Here is a 21,669-nt window from a genome sequence, read left to right as displayed (position 1 = left end):
CCACCCGCTGCCCCACGTTAAGCGCACCCGGGTTAACCCACACCCGGTTTTGGGAAGCGGGCTGAGCCCCGTTCCCCCCCCCCCCCCGGCACGCCTGCCTCCCCCTGCCTCCCCCCACCCCCCCTTCGCCCACCACCCCCCGGGTGCAATCTGCTGCGTGTCCGCGTGCGCCCGGCCTCATCGGCAGCGCGGTGATTGCGCGTCCTGTGCCCGCGCCTCTTATCGCTGATGGACCCCGCTGTGGTCGCAGCCCCCCGCAGCCCCCCGCAGCCCCTTTCCACACCGACTGCCCCCACCGTGCCGTGCCCACCCCCAGCAGTGGGGTGGTGCGGGGGGGGGTCCCCAGCGCCCGTCCCCCTGGGTGCGGGCAGGGGGCCGTGGGTGCAGCCGGGGGGCACAGGGGAATGCCGGGGGGGGGGGGGGGGGGCTGGGATGGAGGGGTGAGCCCCTGGCGCTGGGGGGGTGACGGGGTGGGCGGTGGGCTGGGGGCGTAGGTGGGGGGTCTGCACCCGTGGGCGGGGGGGGGAGGAGGAGGAGGGGGGGGGGGGGCTCAGCCTCTCCTGGCAGCAGGGGTGGCAGAGGTGGTGGTGGGAGGGCAGCACAGCACACACCGGTACACAGACGTGTGGACAGATGTGACCTGTGCGCACACGTGCCTGTACACACACACACGTGCACACCCCTGTACACAGATGGGTACCTGCAGGCACATGCGCACCCCTGTACACACACACACACACACAAATCTGTACATACACCCACCCCCGTGCACACCCAGGTGTGCACACGCTCACACCCCTGCACGCAGACACATGCACACCCCTGTGCACACCCCTGTACATGTGCACACCCACACCTGCACGTACACAGCCCTGTGCACGCACACACACTCACACACCCCTACACGCGCACACATACACACGCTTGTGCGTGCATTCAGATGTGCATGCACGCACACACCTGCACACACACACACCTGTACTCACACACACCTGTACTCACACTCACACCTGTACTCACACACGTACTCATCCTCACCTGTACACCCCCCCGTGCACACCCCTGTACGCGTGCACACCTGTCCGCACCCAGACCTGTACGTACACAGCCCCGTGCACACGCACGCACGCTTGCACAGCCCTACATGTGCACACACGCTTGTGCACACGTGCATTCACACACACATCCCCCCGTACTCACACACACCTGTACACGCCCCCCCCCCCCCGTACTCACACTCGCGCACCCCCCTCCCCTTCCCACCCGAGCGCCGGGCCCCGCCCACTCCCCCAAGCCCCGCCCACCGCCTCATCGCCCCGCCCCCTTCGCCCGAACCCCGCCCACCACCCCCCGCCCCCCCTCCCCCCCGGTTCCCTCTCGCGAGAGGGGCGGGGCGGGGCCGGCAGCGCTCGGGGCGGCTCCGGCGGCGGCGCCGCTCGCTCCAGGTCCCCCCGGTCCCGGTGCCCCCCGCTCCCCGCCGGCCCCCCCGCCGGCCCCTCTCCCCTCACCATGTCGGCGCCGGGCTGGGCGCCCACGCACGTGCAGGTGACGGTGCTGCGGGCGCGGGGGCTGCGGGCCAAGGCGGCGGCGGGCGGCAGCGACGCGTACGCGGTGATGGCGCTGGGCCGGGACAAGTTCTCCACGTCGGTGGCCGAGCGCTGCCAGGGCCGGCCCGAGTGGCGCCAGGAGGCCACCTTCGAGCTGCCGCCGCGGGCCGCCGCCGCCGCCGCCGCCCTGCGCCTCACCGTGCTGCACCGCGCCCTCGTCGGCGTCGACAAGTTCCTGGGCCGCGCCGAGGTTGACCTGGCGGCGCTCCGGGGGGACGGCGGCCGCCGGCACACCAGGTGGGGACGTGGGGGGGGGGGGTGCCTGAGGGGTTGGGGGGGGGGTCCTGAGAGGAGATAGGGGGGTCCTGAGTAGAGCTGGGGGGTCCTGAGGGGTTGTGGAGGGACTTTGGGGGGCCTCAGTGGAGCTGAGGAGCCCCTGAGGGGACATGGAGGGGGCCTGAGGGGTTGGGGGGGGCCTGAGAGGAGATAGGGGGGTCCTGAGTAGAGCTGGGGGCTCCTGAGGGGTTGGGGAGGGACTTTGGGGGGCCTCAGTGGAGCTGAGGAGCCCCTGAGGGGAGATGGGGGGGCCTGAGTGGACATGGGGGGGGGTCCTGAGGGGTTGGGAGGGACTTTGGGGGGCCTCAGTGGAGCTGAGGAGCCCCTGAGAGGAGATGGGGGGGCCTGAGTGGACATGGGGGGGTCCTGAGGGGTTGGGAGGGACTTTGGGGGGCCTCAGTGGAGCTGAGGAGCCCCTGAGGGGAGATGGGGGGGCCTGAGTGGACATGGGGGGGTCCTGAGGGGTTGGGAGGGACTTTGGGGGGCCTCAGTGGAGCTGAGGAGCCCCTGAGAGGAGATGGGGGGGCCTGAGTGGACATGGGGGGGGGTCCTGAGGGGTTTGGGGGGACTTGAGAGGGCTCTGGGGGCTTGAGGGAGAACTTTGGGGGGAGCTGGGGGGGGCCTGAGGGGGCTTTGAGGGGCCTTGAGCAAAACTGGGGGGTCCTGAGGGGTTGAGGGGGTGCTTTTCAGAGCTCTGGGGGGTTGGAGGAGGATTTTGGGAGGCCCTGAGCAGAGCTGGGGGGACCCTAAGGCGTTGGGGAGGGACTTTAGGGGGGACTCAGTGGAGCTGAGGAGCCCAATAAGGGTTTGGGGGGGGCTTTAGGGGACCCTGAGGGGTTGGGAAGGGGGGTTTGGGAGGTCCTGGAGGGGAGCTGGGGGCTCCCAGAGGTTGAGGGGGGGCCCTCAGTAGGCCCTGAGGGGCTTTGGGGACCTTAGGGCAGCAGGCTGTGGGTGGTGGTCCCGGAACACCAGGACCCATCAGGAGACCCTGAGGAGGGGTGGCTGGTGGCGTCTCCTCCGTCCCACGGGGCGCTGAGGGGGCTGCCGCCCCCCGTGGGGACTCAGAGAGGCGGGGAGCCCCGGGGGGAGCAGCGGGGGCTCGGGGGGGGAGCCCCTCGTGCCCTTCACAGGGCGACCTCCGGGTGGGGACCCCCTGGGGTTGGCCCAGGGGAAGGTGCCCGGTGCCTTTCCAGGCGCTCCTGCCCCGTGCTCGGGTTTCTCCTTTTTAAATATTTACGTGCCTGTGATAACGATTTACACTGGGAGCAATGAAGTTGTCTGAGGAAGCTTAATGCGTTTGAAATGCCCTCTTGTTCGGGCGGAGAATGAGAGCCCTGCGCTGCCAACTGTTTATGTATTTTTCTTAATAAACGCTTAGCGGAGCCTGATGGTGTGTAGGAGCAGGTAACTCAGCGCTATTTGGGTTCATTTCCCTGCTGGCTGCAAGGCACCGAGCTGGAAGACTTCTCCTCGAACACCGAGTGCCAGACCCGTGTCACACTTGCACCTTAGAACACAAACACTGGTGTAGTGCCCTGGAATCCCAGGGGTGGTTACTGAGAGCGCTGCGCTGGGAGCCGGGAGAGCCGCGCGGCTGTGATGTGGTGCGAGGCAGCCCGTGAGTCACCCTCCCCTCCTCACCCACCCGAGGAGCCGGTGTTTATTCACACTACCGAAGCCAGGATCTGCTTCTTAACAAAGCCGTGGCTGCTTGTGAAGCCCTAATTACAGCGTGGCTGTCATTAAGGGCTGTGAGGCTGGTGTCAAGCCCTAATGTGTTTACGCTGCGAGGCTAAGTGCCCGCAGTCACCAGGGGTCAGCGAGGGGGTTCTCCCAGGCTGGTTTCTTCACGTCTGGGCCCAAGGAAAATTGTGGAAAGATGTAACTTTGGTGCTTCTGGGGAAACTTGCGGTATTTCCAGTCGTTAGCCTCCCGCCTGCCCTCGATTTCCTGCGTGAAGCTCGTTTCTTCCATCGTCACTTCAATGCTGTGATGACATACAGCAGCGGAGGGCTGGCGTCTTCTGGAAATGAAACGTGTTGATGGAAAGGTGGGCGCTAATGTCCTAAATGCAGTTAATCAGATTTTCAATCCAAAAGCCGCTCCTAGCACTACTGAAGAGGAGACGAAATGCAGAAGGCAGCTCAGGCAGAGCTTTACTACGTGAATTACGCCGGTTCTCTTTGCCTGGGGGCTGAGAGAAGCTTACGCCCTCCTGTGAACGCAGGATTTACTCGCAGCACGTGCGGTGATCCCTCCTTGTGTGCTACGCCGAGGCTTGAAGATGTTGGCTGTTTGCAGCTAGAATAAGAAGTTAAAGTTTGCCTCTAGTTTTGGGTGGGTTTGCCAGTAAATGATTTACTCTCCCTGCTCAAACTGAAGTGGATGTGGTGGCGTGCTCCTCAGAAACAGCGGCGCGTTGGGCTGCCTTTTGCTGAGCACGTAGTTTTTACTTTGTTTGCCTTTCAGACAGGGCCCTCGTTGCCCCTGGGAGGCTGCGCAGGACAGCACGGACGCTGTAGAAATGCAGGCGTGCGCCTGGAAAGATCGCGAGGCGGGACAAAAGAGCCCAGCCATGGCTCGTGTGGAAGGCAAAAGGCTCGTGCGTGCCCTGCTGTGCCTGGATCGAGCGCGGCAGTTGCCAGGCTGGTGCTGATAGGAAGTTGCCAGCCGTCACTGCGGGACTTCAGGGCAGGATGAACCTGAAAAACCATCAAATTTTTTGGAAACCCAACCCTTGTAGCACTGCTTGGTGCCGGTGCTGCTGTCCTGTACCCTCGAGTCTGAGCACTGACCGTGCGTGCTGCTCGCGCCTCCGCGTCCCTCTCACGCCGTCCTCCGCAGGAGGCTTCTGAGCCCCTCTTCAGCTAACGCCCTTCTGGTCTCTTTTTTCTGAAGAAAATGGCTTTTTCCTATTCTCTTTCGTTGCTTCCAGTGCACAATCAGAGTTTTGAAGTGCAAATTTGCTGGAGAGGCCGGTTTGCACCGTCTGGTTCTGTTCCTTCATTTCCATTTACCAGCTGTGTGGAGTCAAAGCCAGCGTTCTCCACGCGTCCTTCCCTATCAGGCCGGTGGAGTCGGCAAGTCTGTGGCTCTTGGAACAGCCAAAAAAAAACCAAAAACCAACAACCCCCCCCCCCACATTGGTATGCAGCTGATAATATTTCTTCCCTGGCACTAACATGCTGTGGATGTCGCTGAGGAGGACGTACGGGGCGGTAATTTAGCAACTGGAGTCGTGGCAGGCAGGCGCTGGTTTGGCAGCGTGGTTTCCCTGAGCGCTCGCCGCTCGCGGTGCGTTCCTGTTCCGGGCTCGTTTCAGAAAGGGATAAGGCTCTGTCTGTAGCAAACCTGGCCGGTTCAATCCAATCGCTGGCGCGGAGTTGTGGAAATCCCCAGAAGTTCTGTAATGCTTGTTTTGGTTCTCGTTGCGTTGATTAGGGGTTCCTTAGCTTAAGAAGCATTAAGATAGCAGCTGAGACGAAGTTGGAATGAAAGGTATGAGGGTGTGGGCTGTGTGCGTAAGCTCTCTGGTACCAGTGTCACCTCTCTGAGGCTCCTTTAGCACCCACTTCAAAGCTCTGTGAATTTCAGGAAGGCAGAGGAAAGTACAAAAAAAAAGTGGCTGAGCTGACCTACGTGAATTCCACGTTGTGTGGGTTTTTAACCCTTTCTGGTTTTGGTTTAATAAAACAAATCTCACGAATTTCACAGATTTCACTTTTTCTGTTTGCAATAAGAAGTGTTTTCCTGTGGTATCTGGGGTCATAGGACTGTGACGTAGTTGTAAGATTAAAGGTTTTTCTTTTTCTCTACACGTAGACGTTTCAGATTCTTAAAACATGGACACCCTCTGTTGTTTTAAACTATTTGTGGGTCTCGAGAGCTTGTTGCTAAAACAAATCTCCTTGGTTTGGCAGGTGGTACAAGCTTCGCTCCAAACCAGGGAAGAAGGAAAAGGAGAGAGGGGAGATTGAAGTGGATATCCAGTTCATGAGGAGCAACTTGACAGCCAGCATGTTTGATTTGTCCATGAAAGACAAGTCTCGCTCTCCGTTTGGCAAGATCAAAGACAAGCTCAAGGGGAAGAGGAGCAGTGGGCTCTCTGACACGGCATCGGAGATCGTTCCCAGCACGACTCACTCCCCAGCTGATAGCGAAGATGAGTCAGCCGAGAAGGAGAAGAAGAAATCAAAGTTCAAAACCCTGTTTTCCAAACCTGGCCTGAAGAAGACTTCCCTCTCCCAGTCCATGTCCGTCCTGCCTACGCCTCAGCCCGGGGCCGAGCGGGTCAGGCTGCGGCCCAGCGACTTTCAGTCGCAGTGGGATGACGAGGAGTCGGAGACCTCTCCAACCTCAGAAAGTGAGTAGATGAAGTGTGAGGCCTTTCCCCGAAGGCTTGCGTGCGCTTTTCACGCTCCTCAGAGCGTTCTTACTGAACAAATCCATAGCAAGTCACTTCTGCCCATGGTGGTGTGTAGGTGTACAGGATGCTAGACGTGGACGGCTGAGGTTACCTTGGGATAGCTTAGAAACCGTGGGCAAAGCGTGCACCCGGTGGTGGTGCAGCTTGGCAGTAAGCATCTGCGGTGTTTTTAGGCCGCTGGAAGGCTCGTGTGATCCTGCCTGCTGAGGGCGGACAGTGCTGAGGGACCTAGGGGACGTGGAGGCAGCAGTGTAGTCACTTGTGTCTGGTGCTGTGCTCAGTCAGTGAGCTGTGAAGCGCTGAGGCCGTCGGCAGCCAGTGTAAGAGGTGTTCTTAGATCTCGAATTTCTCCCCATTGCTTTTTTTGCAGGAGCCTTTGGAAATGCCCTGGAAGAGAAGTCTCCTTCTCCAGTACTTAAATCTCGTAAAACAGCAACTTTGGACAACAGGCAACTAAACCAAACAACCACTAGCAACACCAAGAAAGAAGGGCTCTCCTTATTCAGCGGCCTTAAATCCAAAAATGATCCGGTCTCCAAGTCCAGTCTGTGTATCAATGGCAGTCACGTTTATATGGAGGAGAGCGCGCTGAAGGACAGCACTCCAGCGTCTTCCCCCTCTCCTCTCAACTTCAGGAGGAAGCAGCTCTTTGCTTCAGAAGAGAACCTGTCTTCCAGGTCTGCTAAAGGACCTGAAGAGGTGGGCGGAACATCTCCCAGCAACGCTTTGTCTGGGTCTGCATCCCTGGAGACCTTTAAATCCATGACGTTGCCATCATACAAATTGCTTAGCAGTGAAGAGAAGCTGGAAACCAGCATGCCCCTGACCGTCGAGGTCATTAAAGAGACCAAAAAAACGGACCACAAAAAGTCTGCCTTGCTTTCCCTGGTCACAGGGAAGAAGGAAGCAGCGAAAACCAGTGACGCTGAAAGAATTCCAGAGAGGACTCCGAAGGAAGAGGAAACCAAGGCTGCAGAAGAGAAAAGTGAACAGGAGGCCAAACGTCTTGAGTTTTCAGCAGACTTAAGCAGAGGAAGTCCTCCAGAAGACAGTCACCTAGAAGAAGTCCCCACGAATAAACAACCGCTCAACCCTTTTGAGGAAGAGCAGAAACCTGAAAAGGCTGCTGCACCAGCGAAGACCAAAGCTGTGAAACCCAGGTCAGTCGTGTTTGCTTCAGATGTCGCTATTGATAGCAGCACGCGGTGGTTGTAGGCTTTAACTAGACGGCTTCCTACCACAGAGCAGCACCTGGGGACTTGGTGTGCTGCACGCAGCAGAACTGTGTTACTCTGGGGGTACCTGATGGCTTTGAGCTAGGTGTCGGACCCAAATAATAATTTGAGGTCTTTCTCAGTATGAAAAGTGGGTGATATAGGGCTGTTCCCTTTAAGCGATGCCAAAAATGCTGGTTTTCTGGGTGCAGGCATCTTTTCAGATGCTGCAGGGGTAATTCTTCTTGCTGGATCTCTTGCACAAACTAACATTCTCCTCTCAGAGCTGTGTGGCTTGAAACATACCCGGGGGCTGAAATACCAGTTCTAACATCTCTACTTCTCCCTTCTGTTTTGCTATGATCTTCAGAGGAGTTAACCTTGGAGCCCTTCTGCTTTTGGCGTTGTTCACAGCAACACGAAGTACGTTTGTGGCGTTTATACACAAGGCTTTTTCGGAAATTCTGCTCGTGTATAATTATGTATGTGGTTTCATATATATATTTATATATATATATATGTCTAAATATGTGTGTAAATGTATTCATTTTACTAATAAGGCTGTTCTGTGTCCTCCTCCCACCCTATTTTCAGTGCTCCTTCACGCTTAAGCATCTTGCATATGAAGTGCCCTACTAACAAAATTGCTTGGGGTGCATCAGATGAGATAATTGCTGCGATGTCCGCTTCCGAGCGCTGCTTGTGCAAACTGCAGCAGAAGTCTTCTGACGTAGTGGAGTGTTTTGTGAAGGTGCATTCAAGTATGTTAAGTCTCTTAGGTAGGCTCTTAAGTCTCTTGCAGTGTAATTTGTCTCCAGTGTTAGGCGTTGATGGAGGCTGGTGCTAAAGCTTGTCTGCTCCCGCCTCGTGTTGCATCTGCAAGTGACGTACATGCGAGTTTTTTGTCCCTTTTGCAGACTGGGCGTGCCTGCACAGGAGGAAACCAAAGCCACGCTTCCTACTCTTGCACCTGACTCCCTTCCCGCTTTTCTTTCTGTACCCCGTATCAGTAGCGAAAATAATCCCTTTATTTCTAAAACGGGACAAGAAGTCACAGTGCCAGGCTCTGAAAGCATTACTAGTTCTTCTGCATCTCTCCCTCCTCCTCTCGCTGCAGAGCTTTTGAGTGGCAAGAACCCCTTCAGTCCCACCTGGGAGAGGGCGTCCCCGGCCCTGGGTTCTGAGCACGCTGCCCGTTTGCCCCACCATCCCGCAGCCCCTGTTCCCAAAGCTCCCCTTCCCGGGCAGGTGTCTGGTAGTGGCAATAATCCTTTCGCTTCTGACTGGGGGCAGGGTCCCGAAAGCTCTGCCACGCGTGCTTCCTGGGCTGCCTCTCCTCCGCCTGCGCCTTCCCTCCCTTCTGGTCGCCACCTCAATGGCAATAACCCCTTTGTGTCCCAGCCCGCAGGGGGACCAGGCGTGCCAGGTTGCCAAGCTGTGGCCGGTTCTTCCCCCTTCTGCCCTCCCTGTGACGCAGGCTGTTCCTCCGCGGCACCCCCCGCTGATCTGAAACGCTCTGTGCTTACCGCTTCAGGGGGCTCTTCAGACGCGGCTGTAACTCGTAACGTAAGGGCTGTGTCAAACCCTCTCGGCGCTCTCTCTGTCGGTCCCGGTCTGGCTCCAGAGCAGTGTGACTCCACGCAGGTCCGGGCAGACGCTTCTTTAAAGGGAGGCAAGGTAGCGGCTAGGCAGTGCGTGTCCTTTCTGCTCGGGGAGTCGCAGCCTGTTCCCTCAGGGGACGAGGGTTTGGGTGGGCAGCGCCACGAGAAGCAGCTCTCTGATCTCAGGGGGGTGCTACCCACAGGTGCAGACACTGCAGGGAACAGAGCAGGGCTTGCTGACAGGCTGGAAGCAGGGAGCTGCCCATCGTCAAAGCTCTCTAGGGGCAGCACAAATCCCATCCAGAACAGCAAGGCCGCTGCTCAGGACGGTGTGGAAATAGGCAGTGCGAATACCGAGCCCTGCACGAAGGGTGGCAAACACTCTGCATCTCTCTCAGAGTGTAGTAATAGCCTCTTACCAGGGAACGGAGCTGAACGGCCGCCTTCCTCGGCGAGAGAGCTAAATGAGAAGCAGGAGACCTTGAGTGAAAAGAGAAGGGAGGAATGTACACCCACGTTAGAGCCCCGGGCGTCTCCATTTGACAAAAATGACTCATTTTCTCAAGCAGAATGTACGAAACCAGCCCCGGGAGCTCGCACGCAGCCCCTTCGGGAAGCCGATGTGGGAAGGGCTGGCAGCGAGGCGTCGGTCACGCCGAAGCCAGCACCACGGCTGTCTTTAACACTGAAGAAGTGCCCACCGGTTTCTCAAAGCGATGAGTTAAGTGACGTGCCTTCGTCAGCTGAGGGTGTAAAATCTGTGCGTGGGCTTTCATTGCATAACGAGAAACCCTCGGATGCTCGCGGATGCCTCCCCCCGAGTGGCTCACTGACAGCTCTCACTCCAGCAATAAAGCTCAGAGCTGACAGCAGTAACAGGCATTTAAAAACCGAAGGTGATGATGATTTATTCGACCGTCTCACAAATCTGAGGTCTGCCATTCCGGTTACTGCAGACCATGGTGTGAAGCTGCCTAGTCTTCCAGTTATTCCAGAGGGAGGCTCCGATGACGAGCTGCTGGGTGACTGTCAGGAGAACTGCGGTGTTGCTGCAGGTGATGAAAATGTTCTGGAGGCTGGAAAGCTGTCTGTAGGTGCAGTGCCTCTGCGTGAGGAACTGAAAGAGAGCTCTGGTACTTCTGCTGCAGCCGGAGCAACGCTGGCGGCTCCGGGAGGAGGAAATGCTCCTGGTGTTTGTACGCCACCTGCGAGGGTGCATGTGCACGGTGTCAATAACCAGAGAGCCGACTCAGGCCCACGTATGGCATCTCATTCCAGGGAGCGCAGTGGCCGTTTTGAGACACAGGAATTAAAAATAGGTGCTGATGCTGAGGAGCGTGCAGAGAGTGACTTCTCTGAGCCTTCTGTTTCCTCTTCCTCTCTGTCAAGTTCTTCACAGCCCTGCTCTACCTTTCGCTCCTTCTCCTCTGGCACCCCAAGTCATAGAGCAGAGTCTCCGAAAAAGCCAACAGCAGAGGGCTTCGCAGATAAAGCAGGAATTTCTGGCAAGAAGAAGCTTCTTCAGGCATGGGTTTCACCCTCTGAAACGTATCCTAACCAAACTCAGCAGGGTGGTGAAACCATGTCTCCTAAGCACAGGTGAGAGAATATGGGAAACGCACAGAAAGTATCTCAGTGCTGGTGTGAGCCTTGCTTTTGTCAGCACAGCTCTGTCTCTCCAGCTGCGGGAATTACTGTTCTTTTTAGTGACATGGCATTGTGCAGCCTTAACCTCTGTCCCGTGGGTTGTCGGTGCCTGAGCCCTGCGGTGCTAGCGTAGGATCGTTGCTGTAACTTAGCAGACGGCACCAGATAACTCGGAATGTCCTTGGAGGATGCTGACAGCACTTGAGGGGGCCTGCCGTTCGTAACAGTGCTGCCCCTTAGGAAAACTGCTGGGGAGGCACGGTCACGTTTTAAGAAGTGGGGTCATTTAACCAAATTCGAGAAATAGACTGGGGATGATCCTTTCCAGAAATGCGAGAGCAGTTGCAGGAAGCCTGATAAACCGGGATACTCTCTCGTATATTGGAATCGGGCTCCTGAGCCCTAAAGTAAATCGCAGCAAGCGATGCAGCTAAAACCCAGCTCCCAGGAGCGTGTGGCTGCTTCCCTGAGCTGCTCCTCCCGTGGGTTGGGGTGCTGCTGCCCGAGGAATCGCGCTGCTGCCCTGTCAGCCCTCAGTGCTTTCATCTGCAGAGCTCCGTCTAGAGCGTAGGACGCTTCTGGGTTGGCACGTGCTGAGATGCAAGTACAATTTTCTTCCTCTGTTAAAGCTGGCAAAACGAATCCTGCTTGAGCAATTGAGGATGACACGTTTTGGCAGCTTATGGCGCAAACTAAGATTGGATAAGATGTGACGTGCTCGTCACAGGGTAGTAGAAGCATTTGATATTTTGCAAGAACCATGGCTGTGTTCTCATTAAGAATGCCAGGCTCAAATGCCAGTGCACAACAGAGCAGAATAACCGCTGGCGTGCACTGCCTTCTCATGCAGACTGACCTTGCTTTTCTTTTATGACACTGTTCAAGATATTTTTGCCTTGTTACTGCTTCTTTATCTCCAATGCCTTAAGTCAATAAAGATAACAGAAAGAACTGGAGTGTATTTATAAAACACCTTCGGCTTAGACAGAAATGCCTTACCTTAGAGACTGAGTAGGGTAGGAATTTTCCCTGATTTCTTGCTGTATTTGTTTTGACTCTGCAGATCTGTGTAGTGCTAGTGTTATACCTACTGCCTGAATAACGTGAGCCTTTTTCATGTTACAGACTCCATCCTGTGAAGCCAATGAATGCCACAGCAAATAAGTCCCAAAGTAAAAACCTGAATGTCATCAGCACTATGAATGAAAAGCTGATTGAGATGAACGTAAAGGTATGGAGGAACGTGGCACTTCAAACCCAAGTTTAAGCAGCAAACTGATCAGAGTTTCAGATTCAGGATAGTTTGTCTGGGCTCCTGTCGTGTGTCCCAAGCAGAACAGTGGTCGTGCTCAGACATGGCGAACACGAAGTTTCCTTTTAGCAGTCCCCAGGGGCGGGGACAGTCTTTGTTCTTGCGAACTCATCAATGCTAGAATTGGCAGCTCTTGTTTGAGTGGGGCTTTCTCCGTGGAGAGGATTTAGGGGTGCTGCCCGACTCCCCAGAGGCGAGTGGGATGTGTCTGAGCGATGCGGTCGCTGCAGGAGGAGGGACGCGTGACTCCCTGCCTGCGCTACCTTGGCACATAGTCGTGTTCGTGACGTGTAGGAGCTGCGTAACTTGGATCAGCCAGAAAGATTGGACAACTTAGTCACTGTTTATATGCGAGCCTGATTAGTCCCCAAAGCTTCTTTTCACCCCGAAGTAAGTATGTGGCTCTTAAAGCTGAGGAGGCGGGAAAAAGTACCCTCAGGGTGGCTGTTGCCTTGCAACGTGTTGCGTTAATACCCTGTGCCCTTTGCGAGACCAGGCGCCTGCTGTTGAAGCAGGGCTGGTTCCTAAAAGCAGAGCTGTGCAGCTTGCATAATCACTCGGATTTAAAGTGATTTTTTGCATAATCTTTGTCTCAGGAGACCTCTGAAGCGAATGCTGTAGTGCCTCCTTCTGGTGTAAGTGGAAAAGAAGAACATGTTTTATTTGCACAATTTAAACTGACGTGTCGCTGTTTTCATTGAATTGAAAACTTGTGGCCGGGATTCTGGTGTGGCGCTCTGCCTTCCGCAAATGAAGTTAGGCTCGACGTTGCAGTCACTGGAGCCTGTTGAATGAGTACTCCCTGCAACAGAAACGTCTGGGCTGGCAATCTGGTCTTGCATCAGAGACTGTTTGGACTCAATTGGCAGAAGCTGCTAAGTATTTGTCTAGTTTGCTTAAGAGTTAGAAGCAGACTTCTCAGAGAAGCTGTTTGTGATGTGTTCTCTACAATAAGAGTGAAATGGCAAGACCTAATTGAGCGGCTTGTGCTCTTTAACCTGAATTTGACTGCCCAAGTCTTAGCTAGATTTTGTACAGTAGCTCTCCCCGTCCTTGTCAAAATGCTTTTTCTTGTAGTTGGTGATGCATGGCTCTAATTTCCATGCACCTTCACTAAGCTGGATGGGCTGTTGCCTAGAGTCAGCATGACATTCTTTCAGCATAAATTGCAGCAGAGAGTTGAATTATTGAACTGACGTTATGCAAAGCCTTTATGCTAAAAGCAAATGCCCGGTTGCTTTCTGTAACGGCTGACGCTCTCTGAGCCTGCCTTCTGTTTTGGAGGAGACTTGGTAAGCTCTGTAAATTGGCTCTGTGCCGTAAGTGAGGTATTACGCACCTACTCTAAAGCACTTGCTCTCTTTCCCCCCCCAAAAAATTAAAAAGCTGTTCTGCATTCTGCAAGTGCATGAATGTACAGTGTTGTGTGTGAAGTTCTCTGGGCTGGGTTTGATAATGGCCTGACGGTGCTTTATTGCAGAGAGCTCGTCTGGCCTGGCCTTGCCTGCCAGCCTCTCGTTTTTTCACGGCTTGGGTCTGGGCAGCCTGCTCTGCGCAGTCACAAAGCTTAACGATCAATGTTCTGAAATGCCATTTGGATGGAGCTTACCTTTAAAAAGATAGGAAGCGCAGTAATTCTTCTGAGAAGCAGCTGTGTTTCTGCAAATGCTGTGTGTAACTGTTCGTTGGTGCCTCAGCTCCCCAAACCAGCTATCAGATAGCATTCAGTTGCTAGTTTGCAATGCCTGTATATCTGTAATAACCCTGCCTTTCTTCTCTTGAAGAAATACGATCCTTCAGATCCTGCCTATGCTTATGCTCAGCTTACACACGATGAGCTGATCCAGCTGGTCTTGAAACAGAAGGATACGATTAGCAAGAAGGATCTCCAGGTGCGGGAGCTTGAAGACTACATCGATAACTTGCTTGTCAGAGTCATGGAAGAAACCCCAAACATTCTTCGTGTTTCAACTTCGGGAAACAGAAAAGCTGGAAAGATGTAAAAGCTCTCTGGACGTTGAACAAAGAACTGAATTCCCGCCAGCAGAGTTTGATTAATAAGGAGACAATGTGAAGTAGGTGGTACCGGTTGTGCTGCTCACACAAAATGACCTCTTTCCTGTTTCTGCCTTGAGCAACTATCACTTTGGTTAGTGGTTACATCAGGTCTTGTACAGGGAGTCCAGAAGTAGAATCAACTTACCATATTTATTTTTTTGGCCTTTTTCCATTATTTGGGAAGATTTGTTCAGGCATCTAGTCCAAAGGATGATTGCGATAGGAAGGTTGAAGGTTTTCTTTGATACGTTTTCCTTGCCGGCATTGCTGATCCTTTATGAAGATTTTTTCGTAGTTCAGTTTTGTAGCTGCTTTGATAGATCAATTACTCCTCTGTCCACATCTTAAGTTATAGTGCAATATAAAATCTTGTACAGTAGAGCTTGAGGATTTGATTTTTTTTTTCTTTATTGTTTTGAATAACTACACTGGAGAAGTCCAAAGATGTAAGCTTCAGAACAGGGCTGCATGAGCTGGACTTTAAAAGCAATTAAGGCCCTAAAAGTGGAATGCAATTTAAACCATGGACTGGAAAGTAAGGAACAAAGCTAAATTAATGACATAATGTAAATATGGTTTCAAAGCAGTTCTCCAAGGGGAAGGTTTACAGGTGGTTTTTGGTCAAGGAAACACTGAGATGTCATGGTACGTTTGTCTACCATAGGAATAAGTAGTAGTAATGCATTTGGGCTGAAGGCACCTTAAATTGGAAGTTGTTCTCCTACAGGCTTCAAATTCCCGATTCAAAGCTTGTTCGGAGAAGGAAGAAGGCAAAGGTACATCTGGTTTCTGTTCCGTATTCTTAAATAGGGATGGATTTCACTGTACACGTGCGTGGCCTGTGTCACTTGCTTTATGAAAGTTCAGTGATAATTTTGGTATTACACCGTTGCAGTTTAGTGAATCTAAGCGCCTTGGATTTTGGAGCTAGTGCTTACCTTGGAACAACCTTCTGAGGTGATCAGTCTTAAAACTTTCTTATATTTGTTACACAGCTATCAAAAGAACCAAATTGCCCTCCCCTTGGGATGGGAACAGTTAAAATTCTAGTGCTCAAATCTGATTTGGTTTTCTTTGTGACATGAAGCTCGCAATGGCATAAAAATTTATGTAGCTGAAAAAGAGTACTGGTTTTGCAAGACAATCAGATACCTCGGTCTGCTTCCTTAATTTGTGGCTTCTTTGCAGCTCAGTAGAGACAGGTATGTTCTCCCCATCTCATCAGGCAGAAAATAACGGCATAGCACTGTCAAGCAGCCACAACAGGCTTCCTCTACTGAAAGTTAAATGTGGCTTTTTTGTGGCGAGCTCTTGCCAAAGATAACAAATCAGATGTGTCTTTGCAGCTCTTAGATTAATCAGGGTTGTGAGAGTCCATCAGAAATTTAGAAGAAAGTTGAAATATCAAAAGAGTGAGTAGCAGAGAACCAAAGTAAACGCTTCTGCCTTCTGAAATTGAGATAATCTATTTGGTTACTCCAGACGTAGCTCGAAAGGGGTGAGTTTCTAAGGCAATTTTCCTACAGTAAAGCACTTTAATGAGGGACTAGCTGGATTAACTATTAACCTCTTAGTAGTCTTCTTACTGGTTTCATAAAACACTGAAAGCTACTGGAGACTTCTCAAATAGTGTGTTTTTGTAGTGAAGAGAAGTTTAATATATTTGCCTAGAGATGTACACATTTATTGGAAAATTCAAAAAATGCCGTTAATTACATTCTGTTACTGTAAACTGGCTAACTACCAAAGTCTGGCCTAGCAATTGAATCTTTTCTGACAGAGCTCTCCTTCATGGGAAGCTTGATTTGAAACAAGCCTTTTTGCTTTAAGTGTTAGGAGTCTTTAGGTACTTCTTTACTGTACCCTCTTCTGTGAATGAAGGGTCCGAAACACAGAAATTCTTGGTGGCATCTTCAGGTCTGGGCTGATGGTTTTAATTTTGAGCGGTGCTGGTTGGCATTACTGGAAATTGATGCTGCTTCTCGTGCCTTGAAATAATGAGGAAGATGAAGAAATAATTTCAGTTTCTTCCTTGTGCCTCAGTGGATCTCTGGAAAGAAGTGGTTGCCCGTACCTCATTAATAAATTTGTCTTCTAGACTTTTTTCCACAACTTTCTGGTTTTCTACTTCAATCAGAAAAACCAGTAGTGCATTTGAACAATGGCATAAAGTTCAAAATCAAAAATGGTATTACTGGTAGTCATAACTGGACACATGCTAAGGAAGACTTGGCTTGGTTTTTGCTGTCCTTCTTTTAAAAGAATAAGGGTACTACCATGTGGCTGCTGAAGTCACTGTGACGCTGCGTATGATGCTCTTGGAGCACGGATCTCATGAAGTTCTTACAGTGGATTGATTACATGCATTCCTTTTGGCAAGAATATGTATCTCGAGGTTGTATACACACAGACAGAATGGTAATATATGCTAATAATAGTCTCCTTAGAGACGAAGCCTTAAAACTTGTAATATCCTCTCTCAGTAGCCTTTTGCTAGGTTCAACTTTGTCCATTAAGGTGGGCCTCGGGTTGTCTGGCTTTTGCACCTTGGGTGGTTATCTCCTGTGGTCGCAGGCCTTGCTGCAGGGTGGCGGTCCTGTGCAAGCCACGCTTCTACTTCCAGAGCTGTGAAAACACAGCACAAATCTCGTACCTCAATCTTTTATCAGCAATACTATTTAAAGCCTTTCTTTGGCATAAGGGGACAGGCATTTTATGCTCAGCAGGGTGCTTCACGCTGACTTTAAGGGGCCTAAGAATCAAGTGTATTGTTTTATTATTTTATTATTGAAGGATTTGAAAATATTTTTCCCCGTTCATCATACTGTCTGCTTTTAGCCTGGGTTGCTGTTTGTTTTTAAATGCCCTTTGGTTTCATGGAACACTAAAATAAAAGATATCTCAATTCCAGTGTCCTGATCACTTTGTTTCCTCAAACAGCAGTTTCAAAGAGTACTGAAATATGGAGAGCTGGGGGATGTCTGGGTGCTGCTCAGTAGGTGCCTTTGCCTCTTGCAGCCTTCCTGAGGGTTTTATTTGTGCCCCTCAGTTGTCTGATCTCTTGATAACTTCTAACTGAAGTGCGAGATGCTTGTGGTTTTCTGTGTGTGCTGTGGGCTGCTTTGACCTCCACAGTGACTCCCAGAAGTGTGGGGCGGGTGGATGTGCTTTGGAGCACATTGTGCATATCGAGAACGGGTTGAAAATGCAGTGGTTGTGCATCAGTGACCTGCAGAATGAAACTAGTTCTTGGTGCTGCAGCCCCAGGACCTCACCCTTTCCTCGTGACAAGCTCTGCTGCCCGAAACTCCTCACCCTCCAGGTATTTTGGGGCTAGTCCTGTGAGCTATCTGTGCAGGAAGTTCACGGTAAACACCTCATGGGGCGGGGGAACCTGATCGACAAGCTCATCGCCATCACGAGAATTGAGACTTTCTGTGAAGCAAAAAATGTGCAAAAGGTTCTTGGCCGGCAGCCTGGTAAATTACCCCAGTGCCAACAATGCGGCCCCTAATTGTAATGGCCCCGCAATTGTGGGCCCTGATGGAGAGAGACCTGGTGGTAATCAGCCTCCCGCTGTCTCGAGGGCCGTTTACCCTGAGACCTGCGCTCAGGAGCCCTGAGTGGCCTCGCACCCGTTCTGGGGCCATGGTGAAAGGTGTGGGGGGGGGACAGGGAGGGCCTCGGCCATGGGGAGCCCCTGTCTGAGGGGCTGGGGGCCAGAGGAGGAGAAGGCAGCGCCTGGTGCCCCTGGACCCCCACAAACGATGAGTTGTGGGTGACGAGGCCGTGGTGGGGAAGGTCTTGGTGGGTTTTGTGGTGTTTTTTTTGGGGGGGGAGGGGTGTGTGTGTTTTGGGGGTGTGTTGTGTTTTTTGGGGGTGGTTTTTTTTGTGTGTGTTTTTTGTGGTGTTTTTTTGTTCTTTTTTTGGGGTGCTTTTTGGGGTGTTTTGTGTTTTTTTTTTTTCTGGGGGGGTGTTTTTTGCTGATGTTTTGTGTGTGTGTGTGGTTTTTTGTCTGTGCGTGTGTTTATTGTGCTGTTTTTTTGTGTTTATTCACGGGTTTTGGCTTCCCGCCCTGTCAGCCCCCCTCACGGCCCCCTCCCTGCGGGCGGAACGCTCGGGGCCGGAACGCGCGGAGCGGGGCCGAGGCGGGCGGCGGGGCCGGAGGCGGGACGGACCCGGGCGGCGGCGGCGGCGGCGGCGGGGCCATGGCGGAGCGGGGCCGGGGCCGGTGCCCCGAGTGCGGCTCGGCCGCGCTGGTGGAGGACGCGCACTACGCGCAGCAGCAGCTGGTCTGCGCCGCCTGCGGCTGCGTGCTGGCCGAGGGGCTGCTCACCACCACCTACACCGAGGAGCAGCACCTGCGAGGTGCGGCCCGGCCCGGCCCGGCCCGGCCCCGGGCGCTGCGGGGCCTGCGAGCCGGCCCGGGGAGGCCGCTCGGGGCCGTCCTCGGCCGGGCCCAGCAGCGGAGCGCTGCCCGAACTGCCCCTGGCATTGACAGCGGTGGCGGCTGCCTCTGTGCTCCCTGCGATTTAATTGCTCTGTGCTATTTAACGATTCGGTACGATTTAATCCGTGCAGTTCCAGCGCTCTCGGTGCCCTGCGTGGCAGGAGCTGCGCTGGGTGCTGCCAGGATTAGGCCCAGCTTCCCCCTTCCCTGCCCAAGCCAGAGACCAGCACCAGGTTTTCTTGTTAAAAATTCAGATTAAGGGTACTTTGGGGTCAGGTGCTGGGCCCGGGACACGCGGAACGCACACGAACACACACGGTGTGCGGCTTTTTGGCATCTGAACCAACTGCAAGTGTTCTGGAGTAGCCCCCGGGCCGTTTGCTGCTGCTGTTGTAGAGGAGCGGTGGCCTAAAGGGGATCCTGCTCCTTAACATCATTCAACCTCTGCCACCAGGTCTTGTTTAGTGGCCTCAAAGGATTGTTGATTGTGAAAATCGAAATCTGGCACCGTGGCCGTCCAGTTTATCTGCCCTAACAGTTGCTGTTTTTCAGAGGTGGCCTATTCCCAGAGCACCGGCCAGAAAGAGCAGCTGAGCCGCTGCATGCAGCGAGGTAAGAGCGTGCCGGTCGGTTTCATTCGTACACGTTGATTCTCTTTTGCTGCTTCCTGCTTTGCTGCAATTTGTCAATGCATTTCTGTTGCTCTCTGGAACAGTAAGAGCCTGTGGGGACTGGCACTAAACGAGGGCAGCAGTTAGTTCTGCGTCCAGCTGGTGCCTGCCTGGAGCAAACTGCCGTACCCGCACTCGGGGTCAGGGGGAAAAGTCCTCGTGTCCTTGCCTGGGGCCGGGCGAATACTGGCTGCACAGTAATGTTGAGGAGAGATGAATACGCAGATAAGAAGCTGCATGAGCTGAGCGTAAAAGCAGTGTCTTCTCGCAGGGATCCGGCGGGTCCAGGATCTCTGTAAAGTCCTCCAGCTCCCCTCAGTGTTTGAGGAAACGGCCGTGTCATACTTCCAGAGGGCGCTGCAGCACCCCGCCTTCCACCTGGTCAGCCTGGAGAAGAAGGAGCTCCTGGGGGGCTGCTGCGTCTTCGTGACCTGCCGGCAGCACAGCTGGCCGCTGACGGTGGGGACGATCTGCTCCCTGCTTTACGCCAAGCAGGAGCTGTTCGCCAGCGTCTACCTGAGCGTGCAGAAGGAGCTCGGCATCTCCGTGCCAGCGCTGAGCCTGGCGGATCTGGTGAAGACACACCTCAACAGGTAACGTGGGCCCTTCCATCCTGCCCGTTCAGCATTCGCCGTTTGACACCGATGCGTGCAAAAGCTTCTAAAATGCAGCCGGGGGTGGAAGGCTGTAGTCAGACACAGGGCGGCCTGTTCTGTTACGCAGGGCTTTTGAAAGAGCACTCCCTTGGCCTGCTCACGGCCCTGGGAGTCGGTCACCACCCGAGCCTTGGCGCTGCGGCCAGGTCTGAGGCTTCCCTGTGCTGGCGCTAGCGGTGGGCTCCGTCCTCTTCCAGCTTCCGCCTGTTCCAGCGCGCGGAGGACGTCCCTGCCCCGTTTGCGGAGGACAAGGAGCGGATGGTGGCCCGGACGCTGCAGGTGGTGGAGCTGGCCAGCGAGACGTGGCTGGTCACGGGCCGGCACCCCCTGCCTGTCGTCACGGCCGCGGCGTTCCTGTCGTGGCAGTCGCTGCGGCCCGCCGCCCGCCTCGCCTGCACCTTGGCGCGGTTCTGCAAGGTGGCGGGCATCGACCTGCCTCCGCCCGCGCACCTGAGGCTGAAGGAGCTCCGCGAGATCCTCCTGAGGATGGCGTCCCAGCTCGCTTGGCTGAGGGTGTTCAGCTTGGACAAGAAGACGGTGGTCAAGCACATCGGGGACCTGCTGCAACACCGGCTTGTCCTGCTGAAAAACGCCTTCTGCCTGGAGGGTGCAGGGGAGCAGCACGTGGAAGCCCAGGGCGAGGGATCCGCCGGCTCTCCTCCAGCAGCGGGGGCAGGACAGGAGGAAGGCTGCCCTTCGGGAGGGAAACGCAAGTGTGAGAGCAGCCGGAGGCCCTTGCTGCCGCCCTGCCTCATCAATCCGAGGAAGAGGCTGCGGACAGCAGCCCTGAGCGAGTCGGACGCTGCCCTCACTGGAGACGAGCCCATCTCTGACAGCGAGATAGAGCAGTACCTGAGGGGCCCGCAGGAGATCCGGGCCTTCAGGAAGGCCAAGGCGTGGCAGTGAGGACGGCCGTCACCGGGACGGCCTGGGGGACAGTGCCACCAGAGCACCAGGGACCGGGACCAAACCATAAAACCCGGTGGTAAGAGCGCCGCCGCACGCTGCAGGGGCGGCCGTCCGTGGAAATGGGACTGGGGGGGGAGCAGGGTGTGTCCTGATTCATGTTCTGGACCAAAACGGGTCTTTGGAAGAGCTCCTCCTGCTCTGGGTTTCGTTATGTTTTTGTTAAACACAGAAGTACAGGTGCAAGGAATGGTTTCTTGACTCTCTCTCTTTGCAGCCTCCGGTAAAATGCGTTTTGGTTAATCCAGGTGCTGTGGGGCGGGTGCCACGGGTGAGTGTGCTAACACAGAGGTAAGGTGGTGGTGTTGGCGTGCCGGGTAGAGCCAGCCCAGCCCAGCCCAGCCCCGCGTCCTTCCTGCAGAAGCAGGCGGGCAGGCAGCCCGTCGGCTTTGCAGGGAGCACGTCAGCGAAGGCTGGCGACTGCTGGGCTGGTCCTCGGAGGGACGGGCTCGCACCAAGCGCTCCTGAGTCATGCTGCAGCTGGATTTGTCCTGAAGTTGGCCTGTTTTTTGGTTCCTCGCTGATACGTGGCTGGAGTTAGCGGATGTGCTTGGAGCCAGTGGCTTTGGCTTGCACGTCGCAGGCCCCGCAGCAGTCGGGGTGAGGAGGACTCGGTGTGGCAGGCGGTCTCTGCCTCATTCGTGCCTGTCGGTGGCAGTGTGAAGCTGCTGCAGTGATTTTTGTGCTTTGGAGGGCAGAGGGGGAGAAGTGCTGCCCGTCCCTCGGTCACAGCGGGCGCGACGTGCAGGGTAAGGTGGAGGTTTCCAGCACCTCCGTTAGCAGTG

The 21,669-nt window shown here is 54.5% G+C and overlaps 2 protein-coding genes across 5 annotated transcripts; both read left to right on the top strand.

The window, feature by feature from the left end:
- The first annotated feature begins 1,453 nt into the window (after positions 1-1,453).
- On the top strand, positions 1,454-17,051 carry RAB11FIP1 (RAB11 family interacting protein 1). Of its 4 annotated transcripts, none has more exons than XM_040538058.1 (6): positions 1,454-1,844; positions 5,804-6,246; positions 6,680-7,469; positions 10,514-10,723; positions 11,897-12,002; positions 13,868-17,051. In XM_040538058.1, exons 1-6 carry the CDS (start codon positions 1,510-1,512, stop codon positions 14,084-14,086), a joined length of 2,103 nt encoding a protein of 700 aa, XP_040393992.1. In that variant the 5' UTR covers positions 1,454-1,509; the 3' UTR covers positions 14,087-17,051. The 4 variants fall into 4 exon arrangements, with proteins under 4 accessions (XP_040393992.1, XP_040393990.1, XP_040393993.1 ...); XM_040538056.1 differs by having other exon boundaries at positions 8,441-10,723; XM_040538059.1 differs by lacking the exon at positions 10,514-10,723.
- A 1,264-nt stretch (positions 17,052-18,315) lies between these two features.
- BRF2 (BRF2 RNA polymerase III transcription initiation factor subunit) lies at positions 18,316-21,074 on the top strand. Its single transcript, XM_040538055.1, has 4 exons — positions 18,316-18,509; positions 19,144-19,203; positions 19,534-19,855; positions 20,116-21,074. The coding sequence occupies exons 1-4, from the start codon at positions 18,350-18,352 to the stop codon at positions 20,822-20,824; spliced, it is 1,251 nt and encodes a 416-aa protein (XP_040393989.1). The 5' UTR covers positions 18,316-18,349; the 3' UTR covers positions 20,825-21,074.
- Positions 21,075-21,669: the final 595 nt, after the last annotated feature.

Source organism: Cygnus olor, chromosome 27 (genome assembly GCF_009769625.2).
Source record: "Cygnus olor isolate bCygOlo1 chromosome 27, bCygOlo1.pri.v2, whole genome shotgun sequence".
NCBI classification, from domain to species: domain Eukaryota; kingdom Metazoa; phylum Chordata; class Aves; order Anseriformes; family Anatidae; genus Cygnus; species Cygnus olor.
This window is presented reverse-complemented; position numbering and strand designations above follow the sequence as displayed.